This window comes from Artemia sp. Qi Xiang Cuo, chromosome 14 (assembly GCF_049724085.1).
Source record: "Artemia sp. Qi Xiang Cuo chromosome 14, ASM4972408v1, whole genome shotgun sequence".
Lineage (NCBI taxonomy): Eukaryota > Metazoa > Arthropoda > Branchiopoda > Anostraca > Artemiidae > Artemia > Artemia sp. Qi Xiang Cuo.
The window spans coordinates 48365101-48377953 of NC_142807.1; the positions used below are offsets into that span (position 1 = coordinate 48365101).

Consider the following 12853-nt stretch of genomic DNA (forward strand, 5'->3'; position numbering starts at 1 on the left):
TCTCCAGAGTCCATATTATGGTTAATATATTCTTCATTTCGAATAATACTAGGTGAGACCAAGATGTTACCCAATAAATCAATCCATTATTTTTATGCCTGTTTTTAAGATAATTTTAATTGTATACTGAAAGTTACTGATATCACAGCTCCTGCAGGACTATGAAAAGCGTTATAGATTAGTTTGTTGTTGTGAGGAGGCTATGTATTTACTTTTGACTCCTATATCAATATTCTTGTTTTTTATACTTGGCTTTTGTGTTTTCAGTAAAGCGCTAGTTTTCTGTAATTCTACAAACATATAGAAACATCACCAGCTAATTTTTTTTCACTAGTTTTTAATAATATATGTTAGATAGGCTGTGAAATATTAATTTTTGTTCGTTTTAACTTTTAACTTCGCTCTTTACTTCCCTCGGGAAAATTTTGTTTTTTAAAATTAATACCATACAAGGATGAGACCTTAGTTAAAGCTCTTCTATCCACAGAATCGAACGCTTGCTCATAATCTATAAAACTGAGGACTAAAGTTGTTGGACAACTGAGGCCCTTCTCAATTATTAACCTAAGAGTGAAAATTTGGACTACATAAATTCATAAGTTTATTAATCCACATTCACCAACAAATAAATAAATTAAACAACACTTTCGCGCTGGAGAAAACCTATGAAGGTTTGCGATTGCGCGAAAGTCCACGTAACTACTTACCTATTAACTCAACTATTTACATAAACCTCAACTATTTAAATAAAACTAATACTAAATAAACCCAAAATAGATAAACTATAACCTATATTCTATAAACTATTCTTCTCTCATAAATTTGTTTACAACATCTCTCAGTGTAAAAAGTGTCATATTACTTAATAATTTACTACCTACTGAATCCAGGCTAATGCCTCGATAATTACGACGCTCACTCTTATTACCTTTCTTATACAGTAGTTTAACTAGGGTTTTCCTAAAATCGCTTCCTTTCCATCCTAAAAAGGTGCTTCCTTTTTTTCAAAAATCATATTCATTATCTTCAGTAGTCTCCCTCTTTAAACCCACCCAAGAAGTTCCGGTTTCCTTGAAATCCTTTCTTGCGACCTCTTCCCATCCTATTTGGGAATAACCTGCTTTTCCTTCGGCCCAAGAAGGATGGCTGAAAAGGACGATCATTGGCACTCAGTCATCCTTCATCAGCAAAACGTGTCCTAACCATCTCAACCTTTCTCTTGTCACAGCCCTAGAAAGTGTGATAGAACCATATTTTGCACAGCTTACCGTTTGAAACACGGTCAGTCAAATGGGTGTACAAAACAATCCGTAGACAATCGCTTCGCTTTGATTTGAGAGAAGATGTATTAATCCCTTACCCATAGAACCCATTGCTCTGTCTGAGGTCATAATAATTCCAATTATTTACGTATAAATAAATAATGGGTTTGGAAAGCCCAAAATATTTAAATGTCTTAAAAACCAAACATAGTTCTGGATCAATCAATCCAGTTGGTCATTTTAGGAAAAGGGGGTGCAAATTCTGTTTCACAAAGAATGGCTTTGTAAAGGTTTTTGCATTGCCACTGTCACGATTCATTTTGAAGCCGTGTGTTGTTTCCATAATTCTTTTATTCATATTCGCCAGTCGTTTTAAAATTGTGTTCAATGATATTCCCATTAGACCATATTGTATATTCATGTATGAAACAACTAGTTCGTAACTAAAGTCATTTCTTATCAAAGGTATTTTTTTACGACTCCTTATCTTAAGATTAAAGAATTATTGGTACAGTTTAAATTTGTTCTCTTAAGTTGGCATTTCAGTTGTTTAGTTTTTCAAAATAACTTTCTAACTCAGTTGTTTAGTGCAATCAAGCTTGATTGTGTTTCTTCATCCAAACAGTGATTAAAATGAAGAAATTCTTCAATAAGATTAGAAAAGCTGATACTGTAACATTTGAACAAGTAGTTGTGGATGAAAACGTTCGCCCCGACTTCCACCGAGTTCCGTCAAATCCTTCCCAGAACTTGGAAAGCATTCCATTGAAGGAGAATGTAAACGGGAATTTATCAGGAAAAAAATCTGAAGCCTCAAATTCCTATATTGGAACCAAATCAGAACCAAATAGCGTTGTTGGCAAGGAAACTGGCAATAATAATCTATCTAACATGGAGAATGAAGATGTTAAGGGAAAGAGTAAACAAGAAAGTGATACTTATGAACAAGGGTTTAGTACGTTATATTTTTTCTTTTATTGCTTACTAGTCAAAGAACCTGTCGGACGACATGCATAAAACGAAAAACCGTAGCGAATACTATTTTGTAAGAATTGGATAAATTATTTTGCCCCCTTCCCTAAACGTTAAATTCTAAGCCACCATTTAAAAAAAGATCCTCCACAATCCAAAGATTCTAAGAGATGTAAAAGCTCCAAAAGATTATAACCCCTCCGCAAAAACGATCCTGAAAGTTTCAACTCGGTCCCCGAGCCAGGAAACAAACAGGGTGAAAATTTCTCTTCTTTTAAATAAAAAATTAAATGAAAACTTGCCTTCATGCTTCAGGAATTAAAAACAGAGGAAGAATATAATCTCTTTTGAGGATCATAAGCCTACAGACTCTGTATAATGGATGTATAATCGCTTCAGGTAGCCATTGTATATTATCACGTGATTCTTTTTAGACTGATGATTAGTTGAGAATTACGGATATTTACAAATTATACTATTCCTTATAATTTGTATTAAAATTACAGTGTAGCGGCTTTTTTTTTAACTCCAAAAGCTGGTATGTTACATTATTGAGGCTTCCAGGGACTGATTTACCGTTGGTACAGGGACCCAGGAGGGTAATTATATTTTAAAGTTGCTTGCTTTGCAGCTTCCCTACCTGCTGCGCATTGAAGACTACGTGAAGACTGGTTACAATCAATAGGTTAGAAATTGATAGAAAATGCAAGTCATGAAACTGCCCAGAGATGCTTCTCTCTCTTAGGAAACTGTATATATTCATATAGAAACACTCACCGTTGAACTCTGAAGAGTTCCCTTGAAAGCAACTTCTGCTTTCCTCTTTTCAGGTTAAAAGGACGAGGCCAAAGCATCCTTCTCCTCTTTTTTAATAAAATTCTGAGAAAAACTTAAAATTTTTGGGTAATCCAGCTAACGTCAATCTATCTTAACTTCAAACATGAAAATAGTTCAAGTTCAGCTAACAGGCTACTATTCCCTAGTAAAATTTAAACCCTTATATCTATTGTTTTTTTTTTTTTATCAAAAATAGACTATAATATTGAAAAGATACAAAATCATTTTCTAATGCATATTTTAAATCCTTCTTCTTTTCTTTCTTTTATCCCGTAGTATTTGGTCCTCCTTTCTGCGTTTCCTCTTCTTTTCGTTTTCTTAATAATAGGTTGGTGATACTTCACGTAATGGATAGAATCAAACCGGTTATTGTTTCCTTTTCGTACTCCTGAAAGAAAAAAAAATCAATCATGTTTCTTTCTTCTTTTTTTATCTAATACTCCTTTCTTATTTGTAATTTAATTTGTCTCTATTTCTCTATTATACCTTCACTTTACTAACTATCTATCTTACCTCTCATTCGACGTTCCATAGCTTTTCACTTTTATAATTCCTCATATACGTAATTTTTTCTCTCCTAGTACATTTTATCTACCTTTTTCCTAAAATCTTTTTTTCATTCATACGATTCGCCATTCATTAATTTACCATAGAACAATTTCAAAATTCTCATTCTAGCTACCCATTGCGGCAAGGGGCTGCTCCCATTCATTAGGCCTATAACATATAACATTAAAATACAAATTTACAATGCATATATGTTTTTGTAGTTTAAAATACATTCACTTGTCTTATAACACTTTAAAACACTTTTCACTATATTTACATAAATAAAAAAAAAATTAAAAATATAACACCATTATTTTTTTAATACATCACATTTCAACACACTCTACTCTCGCTGGGCCTTGCGTTGTTAGGTAGCTACAATAATCGTCAAAAAAAATTCCCAAAAATCAAATACTTCACAATCCAGGTGAATCTTATACCATTCAACATATAAAATAAATTCCACTATTTTAAAATAAATTCCCAACAGTCATAAAAAATGACCAAATTTAAAATCTATAATCTAAAAATTCATAGAATCCTATACTATTTCTACATTCCCTAAAAGTTTGCTCAATTTTTTTTATAAAATAAACTCCACTAATTCAAACATAACTCTTCAAATCTAAGACCTCAAATCTAAACCCTACAATCTAAGTCCCAAATACTTCAAATCTACTACATGATTTTTTTTTTTTTTTTTTTTTTTTTTTTTTTTTTACATCATACAAACTCCTATATTATTTCTATATTCCATAAAACTATATTCAATCATAAACCCCATACATTCTAATTATTCAATTAAATTTAAATCTTACCTAATATATAAACTTAAAAATGCTGAACAAATCCTGAAGCTAACTATTATAATCTAAAATTCTAATCAAACTCTAAAATCAAACACTTCATTAAAAGTTTGAAATATTTAACTTAAAATCTAATTATATATTCCATCTTTCCTTTATTTTTTATACCAAAATTAAAGACTCCTTTTTCTAATCTTCTACCTAGATCCTTACCACAAAATGAAAAAACAAAAATCATACAAATGTGAAACCCTAAACCCTTAAGCCCTATAATTTTTTCTCAACTCTACTTTTATTATTATTATTTTTTCCCTTTTTTTTTAACAACACATCCTTGCCCACCAAGACACAAAAACTATTCCCTCCTACTTTAGACCAAACACGTCCTCAATTTTCTTGCACTTCATAATCCTTATCCTTTTCCATTCTGTTTCCACACGATTTATCACATCATAATCTTCCTTCTGTTTTTCTTTTCGTTTCCACGCGTAATAACAAAAATGCGATACTATGTAGCCTACGCTATTGTCCTTGTATAGGCTTCATCATCTACTTTTAGGTAAACAGCTTTCTCTAAATTAATTTCATCTTTTTTATCTATAAGACTTGCCAATAGATTCCTCAGTCCTGCTACATTTGTTTCTTGTTTTTCACATTCTAACATTACGTGGTATTGCGTTTCTAGTTTTTTTTTGGGCATAGCTTACAAAGTCCATTACTACCACTCATATTCATCTTTACTTTCGACTCTTCTGGGGGTAATTAAATATAAAAAAACAAGTTTTTAATTGAAAGTAAGGAACGACGTTAAAACTTAAAACGAACAGAAATTATTCCGTATATGAAAGGGGCTGTCTCCTCCTCAACGCCTCGCTCTTTACGCTAAATTTTTGTATTGTTAAAAAAAACAGAGTTGTGAGAAAGTCAGACTTTAGCGTAAAGAGCGAGGCGTCGAGGAGGGGACAGCCCCTTTCATATACGGAATAATTTCTGTTCGTTTTAAGTTTTAACGTCGTTCCTTACTTTCAGTTAAAAAAACTTGTTTTTTTTATTTAATTTTTGAACGTTTTTGAATTACTGCAGGTTTTGATTTTGGCTCACCGTACATGAATAATTAAAATAAAATTTGTATATTAATTTTACTTTTATTTAGTTAAATGGCTTTCTCGAAACTTGTTTAATTTTATTTACGAACGTTTTTATTAGTAATAAATATAGGCTACGTAACTTACGAATTAACTTACGTAACGAACTTCTATATTCATAGATTTTTAATAAGTATATTAGGGGGTTCGCCCCCTAGTCCAAGGTCGTATCCAGGGGGGGGGGTTACCCAGTTTGAACCCCCCCCCCCCGAAATTTTTGACCGAGTCGAAAATAAGTCGAAAATTAGTAAAACCTAGGTAAAAATCAGTAAAATTAGTCGAAAACGGAGTCAAAAATTAGTAACCCCTCCCCCCCCCGAAAAAGTAAAAAATTAGTAACCCCCCCCCCCCGAAAAAAAAATCCTGGATCCGCCCTTGCCCTAGTCAATTCCTTGCTCTTTAAGCTAAAGTTCAAGTTTTGTTCCAATTCTTTAAAAATGACCCCTTAATCACAAAGGCTAGCTCTTATGAAAGTACTAAAAAATATTTGACTTTGACTGAGCGAGGTATTGACTAGGGGGTGAACCCAATCACATCTGTAATATTTTCTGTTCGTTTTAAGTTTTGATGTTGCTCCTTACTTTCAGTTGAAAAATTTGTTGTTTTTTTTATATTTAATTTTTGATCTCTTTCTTTAATAATGCTGGGAAACCCTTCATCTCCTTCGTAGCCATGTCCCTTCTCCCATGAAAAACTCCTCCATAGAAAGATCCTCCCATCTAACCCCTCTCCAGACCTCCCTCACCAGAAAAAAATCCCCCCTGAAAACGTCTGTATACTTCCCAATAACGAATACTATATGTTAACATTGGGTAAGTTCATAACTTTCAGCCCTCCCCCCGGGGACTTCGGGGGATTAAGGCATCTTAAAAGACATAGTTATCATATTTTCGACCATGCTGAACAAAATGGCTATTTCAAAATTTTGATCAGGTGACTTTGAGAAAAAAATGAGCGTGGGAGGGGGCTAGTTGCCCTCCATTTTTTTTGTCACTTAAAAAGGGCACTAGAACTTTTAATTTCCGTTCCGATGAGCCCTCCCACGATATTCTAGGACCACTGGGTCGATACTATCACCCCTGAGGAAAAAAAAAAAATAAAAAATAAATAAACACGCATCCGTGATCTTTCTTCTGGCAAAAAAATGCAAAATTCCACATTTTTGTAAAAAGGTGCTTGAAACTTCTACAGTAGGGTTCTCTGATACGATGAACATGATGGTGTAATTTTCATTAAGGTTCTATAACTTTTAGGGGGTCTTTCCCCCTTTTTTTCAAAAATCAGCCAATTTTCTCAGGCGCGTAACTTTGGATGGTTAAGACTAAACTTGATGAAACTTATTTATTTGAAATCAGCATTAAAATATGATTCTTTTAATGTATCTATTGGTATCAAAATTCCGTTTTTTAGAGTTTTGGTTACCATTGAGCCGGGTCGCTCCTTACTTACAGTTCGTTACCACGAACTGTTTGACAAATTATGTTACCCACATCTCTGTTGTCTATGTGGTTACCCACTTCCAAAAGTTTCATTCACAAACTGCAAGTATTTTTGAAGTCCATAAAATGTTTAGACTTCAACAAATCTAGGCAGTTGGTGAGTCCCTTGTGTTTTATTTATCGAATTTGACGTTTACTGAAGACGTTTGAACTGACAAATTAAAGGTTTATAGCAAATACACTTGTCAAAGCACTGTAAAAGTAACTTTTTTATGCATTATTTTTACGCTAAAATATCTATTTTCAAAATATTGCGATCAAAAACTAAATCTTCGTCTGGAAGCTGACGAAAAGAACCCGCTGCCTTCTTATATACGGTATATGCTAATTTCTGCTCTTTTAAAATTTTAATATCGTTTGTTACTTTCATTTAAGGAAAAAAATATCTATAATTATTTTGGTTTTAAATATAACTTTCATTCTTATACCAAATTTGAGGAGGCCTCATCCCTCTCCAACACCCAGTCTTCGCTCTAAAATTTAACTTTCTTATAACGATGCTTCGAAAATGAAAGGCATCGTTTAAATTTATCTACTTTGTACAACACAATAAGATTATCCAAACTATAAGGGGGCTCTCGGCCCTCTAGACTCGATCTTAACGCAGAATTTTCTGGAAATTTATGGCTAAGAGGGTCTCAAATTTCCCAAATTAGTTTTCAAACATAGCTTTGGAACCGTCCAGGACAGGGGGGAGGGGTGGAGATACTCACAAAAATCGTTTTCATTGATGTCATTACAGCTATGCTTAATCCAAGTAAGTGTTTGATTATAATGTTTTATTTTAAGCTCAAAACATTTCGGTAGTAAAAGGGGAACTTTAATCCTAAACACCTATATTGCACACTTATTTCATATACGTTCCTCCAAATAAAGAGAGTCAGAAGGTATACTCCTCCTTTAGCCCAACCGACCTGTAATATATGGTTTGAAATTTGAGGATGGGGCATGCTCTTATTGAGGATTTGCCAACCCCCCTAAAAAAAAGGTCCACGAATGTCCCTGCTAATTTCTAGTGAGCAGATATACAATGTTATGTGTAAGGTAGTGTTAATAGCTTTTCCATAATTTTTAACCGATTGAATCGATCTCAAATTTTTTATTAGGTTTTTTGGCCCTATTTGGGCCGAACATTTATGGACAATTTTTTGTTGCTTAAAAGAGTTTATTTAACTTTGAATTTTGCTTATATGAACTGTCTTTCGATACTCAACGACAACTGGATCAAGACAGTCACCCTTGGTAAAAAAAAAAGGAAAGAAGGAAAAAAAGCAAATAAACCCACATCCGTGACCGGGCTGACCATCCTTCTCAGAAAGAATACAGCATTCCATGTTTTTTGGAATAGAATTCCTAATCATACTGAATTTAATGGTATAATTTTCACCATACCACACTTTTTCTGTTGTGTTCCCTTACTATTTCTAAAATTGAGCAAAAATACTAAGATTACAATTTTTTGTGCAGCTTCAAACTTAGCCCCTACAATGTTAGGAGCTTGAAAAGTTAGCCCCTACAGTGGGCTTTCCCAGTAGGCAAATTCCATTCAATATGTCCAAAGTCCATTCTAGGTCGCCCACTCGCCTGTAATCCAGTGGACATTGTTGGTTAAGAATTTTTGAATTGTATTTTTGTCTCCAATTACCTTCAAAGGGTTCACAGAACTGATAAACTATCTGAATTAGTCTTACTCTATGCCTATCTGCCTTAGGATGCTAGACTAATCATATAGATTTGAAATTAATCATTTTTATGCAACTCTGAAAAAAGTTATACAAGCTTATCCTCTCACAGAGACAATATGTCTTGGCTTTACTCTAATTAATTAAAAAAAAAAGGTTTTTCCGGGGGAAGTAAAGAGCGAAGTTGAAACTTAAAACAGACAAAAATTATTACTTCACAGCCTATATAATATATATCATAAAACTACTAACTATGATTCCCTATGTTTCTAGGATTATAGAAAACTAGCGCTTTACTGGAAACACAAAAGCTAAGCATAAAAAACAGGGATATTGATTTGGGAGTCAAAAGTGAGTATGTAGCCTGACACCAATAAACCGATCTATAAAACTTTTCATAGTCTTACACCAGTTGTAACATCAGTAACTTTTAGTATACAGTTAAATCTTAATAAAATAAGCGTGAAATTAAATATTTTTTAATAACCGCAAAGTCATTGAACAGCATACGGAAATATTGGATTGATTTATCAGGTAGTATTTTTGTCTCGCCAGCTATAATACCAATAGTGAGTAATATAGTTGTAATATAATTGTAAGCAATATGCTTTAGTATTACTTGAAATGAAGATCAAATAAGAAAATATGAATTCTGGAAATCCGATAATTTCCCTCTATACAACAGTGAATTTCAAGTTATGATACAAATTCTAAAGTAGTCTTTAGTCCTATGTCCTAATACTATCAAGATGCCTTTACTTCGAACTTGTCTACAAACTAATCATGACATGTTCTTTTCAGAACCAGAACGAGAGCCAGTCATTGAACTGAGCCATTGTGCAGAAGTGATTACAAATTAAACGAAAAAAAAGGAACGAAAAAAAAAGAAACAATCCTTAAATGCTTAGTTTTATTCTGTAAGAAGTGTCCTTAATTGTTTTGCTTTTACTGTACCAAAACTCCTATATTATTTTGTGTTTTCAGTAAAGCGCTAGTTTTCTATAATCCTAGAAACAAAGGGAGACATAATTAGTTGTTTTATTTGTACTAGTTTTATTGATATATATTAGATAGGCTGTGAAGTAATAATTTTTGTCCGTTTTAAGTTTCAACTTCGGTCTTTACTTCCCTCGGAAAAACGTTGTTTTTTAGATTAATCTTTGTTTTATATTATTCAAATTTAATATTAAAACAACGCTGCCAAGATGTGTTTTATTTATACGGAATAATTTCTGTTCGTTTCAAGTTTTGATGTCACTCGTTAGTTTCAGTTGAAAACTTATTCTTAATATAATTTCTAATCATCCCCGATCTAGGGGAGATAAGACACCTCTAGAAAACACTGCAGACAACCTTGGCAGCTACAAAAAGCTTTCAGTTTATGACAGAAAGTTTATTATCCATACTTTACAAAACAATGCATGTTTTTCAGGAACGTTTGTTTTACGATGAACAAAAAGCTGTTTTTACTCGGTTGACTTCGCCTGAAAAAGCCATAATGAAGACAGGCCTTTATAAATCGCTTACTGACTAGCATAAACTAGAATGGTACTGTAGCAAAAGATAGCTGTTTAAGGCTCATTTAAAAGCTTATAATATACCTAATCACATTTTATAAGTTTGACTTGAAAGCACATTCCCATAAAGTGCACTTTCGATTGTTTCCTCCATTTTTTCCAAATGAAAAAAGTGCCTTTTCCAGTGAAATGGCCACAGAAAAGTGTTTTTCAAAACCTAGGCAGGGGCAAACAAACTAAGGGAGGAAGGACGTCCCTTCCCCTCAAATACCGCCGTTAGAACTAGCACACAGGCTTCATCGCAGAGTGAAGTTTGAAGGTTCAATTCTAAACTGTTGATCATTCAAGCTTGATTTTTGGTCGATTTTTAGTTAAAAAGTTTTTAGTTTTAGTTAATTTGTTTTGGGAATAATCTTACTTTTAAGATGAGTTGGTGATTTATGAAACTTACAAAGAGGGTTTGCAGGGGAAGTATCCGTGAGGGGTTCTTATAAACCTCCAGTTAAGGGCTTTGGACCATAATTATTGCAATGGTACCGTTTTATGCTTCCAAACTCTTCCACTTAAGAAGTGGCACCAAAAGTGCCGTTTTTAGTGAGGATGGCAAAATGGATAAAAAGCACGTAGATATGAGTAATAGCTTTAAAATGAGCCCTCACGGGATATGCTTTAAAAAATGAATGCATCAGATCTATAAAAATAGTGGGTCATCTGAAAAGTAATCATAAGAAGGGAAAAACCGTGATTGAAAAAAAAAATCACACAGGAATTGAACGCCTGAAAATCTACTTGAAGTCCAGCGCTGGACTAACAGAACCTTACATCTAATAATCTAATTTAATATACTGGTGTTTGTAGGACTAATTGTGTAGCTTTTTAAGGGGGCCTGGGGGAGGAACATACGGGAGGTGCTCTTGCAACCTCCAGTTAAGGGTTAGTGTTGTTTTCAGTCCTATATCTCACTTACGAATAGTAGAATTGAAAAGAAAAAAACACGTAGATATGAACAAAAGTTTTCAAATGCGCCATTAAACATCCCTTTAAAAAGTTCTAATAGCCCATTAGTCCCAGCTTTTCTACTTGAGACATGGGACTAAAAGTGCCGTTTTTAATGCCATTTGAAACTTGCAGATGGTGGAATTTATATAAGCCACGTACATATTAGAAATAGATTTTGAATGAGCCATTAAATATCTCTCTATGATGTTCTGGTAACCAGCTAGGTCTGAAAAAAAATGGAAGACAGATCAGTGCTACCGATGCAATAAAGTGATTTTCCTTGTTGCTCATGGAGGGGACTTTAATTTCCCCATACAAGGTTTTCGACCATGGTGATTCCAATGGTTGACTTTTCATTTTGATCTGACCCCATTTTCGAGGTGTTTCAGACTTGTTTTCGAACTCACTATAAAGTTCTTTTCGTACTAAACTTTTACTTATAAGACCAACCAAAATAATAGCTACCATTCCTGAATCAGTGTCAGATTGCAATTTTTTTTTTAACTAGCCAGTTTTTTTCAAACGCACTTTTAACTTTTAGTTACTATGGGCTGGTGTTCGCCCTTTACTAGGTTGAAGCTACTGCTCCAACTATGATTAGGTTTTCAAGTGTTTTATCACTTTAAACAAATTTATCATTTTGACCGGACTGGCCGGACTTGTTTTTGGAGCTTGTCATTCAAACTTTTCTATACATAGACCGAACGTTCACTCCTATTGTATCAGTTTAGCAACACGGATATATCAGGGTATCGCCCAGTTATATCAGGATGCGTTGCCGCCACTTTGTAGAATAATCTGTCAATTTACTGTTATAACACGAATAAAATGAGTTTTGTGCCTAATCATCTCAGAAAAAATTGATGGTTTTGACACGTGTAACCTTTATTTATTGAAAATTCAAAAGAGATATAATAGGTTTTACCTCCCAGCGTTTTTAAAATTATAATTAAAATAGTTCAAACCTTAACCAAAGAGTAATAAATAGGCCAAAACTAATGAAAAAAAGCTTCTAAAGGTACAACTATCTTGATAATGAAACCTCATTGGTTTTAAAGTGGGAAAAGTATTTGCCATTTATACTTGTAAAATTAATTTTCTTCATTCCTTTCTCTTGCTTCTTCTCTATTTCTTCTCTTTTCTCTTTCCATCTTAGTTTTCTTTCTCTGTTTCTTCTCTTGCGCTTTTTTTACTCTTTTAGCGTTTTATTGTTCAGTATTTCAGTATTCAATGTTTCAGTATTTTATTATGCAAGATAAAGACAGTATAAAAAAGAGAAACAATAAACAGACAATTGCAATTTACCAATCATATTGAAAAAAATAGGAAAAGCAGGGTTTAAATAACGTAAAGCTAATCACATGTTTCCAAAACGTCAAATTAAACTAGTTGTGCTTGTTTATTTGCATGGTTAAACGTCGGAACACTGACGAAAATTTAAAAAAAAACTATATGGAGGGGGGGGGGGGGGGTAGGACTAAAATGAATTTATGAAAAGCGGGTTTAAATGCTGCAAAATTATTAACATACCCTCAAAATTTGGATTCAAATATTTTCTTTTTAATGTGCTTTAGCATTTCATTTG

The 12853-nt window shown here is 33.3% G+C and overlaps 1 protein-coding gene across 3 annotated transcripts in view; it reads left to right on the plus strand.

The window, feature by feature from the left end:
• Pka-R2 (cAMP-dependent protein kinase type II regulatory subunit) overlaps positions 1–12853 on the plus strand; it is a 143496-nt gene that overhangs the window by 38462 nt on the left and 92181 nt on the right. The window contains exon 1 of one of the 3 annotated variants that reach the window (XM_089100776.1): positions 1804–2217. The exons of the other annotated variants lie outside the window; for them this stretch is intronic. Coding sequence (XP_088956902.1) covers positions 1896–2217 — 322 coding nt within the window. The 5' untranslated portion in view covers positions 1804–1895. Of the gene's footprint in view, positions 1–1803; positions 2218–12853 lie in introns of those variants that run through there. 3 annotated transcript variants of the gene reach the window in all.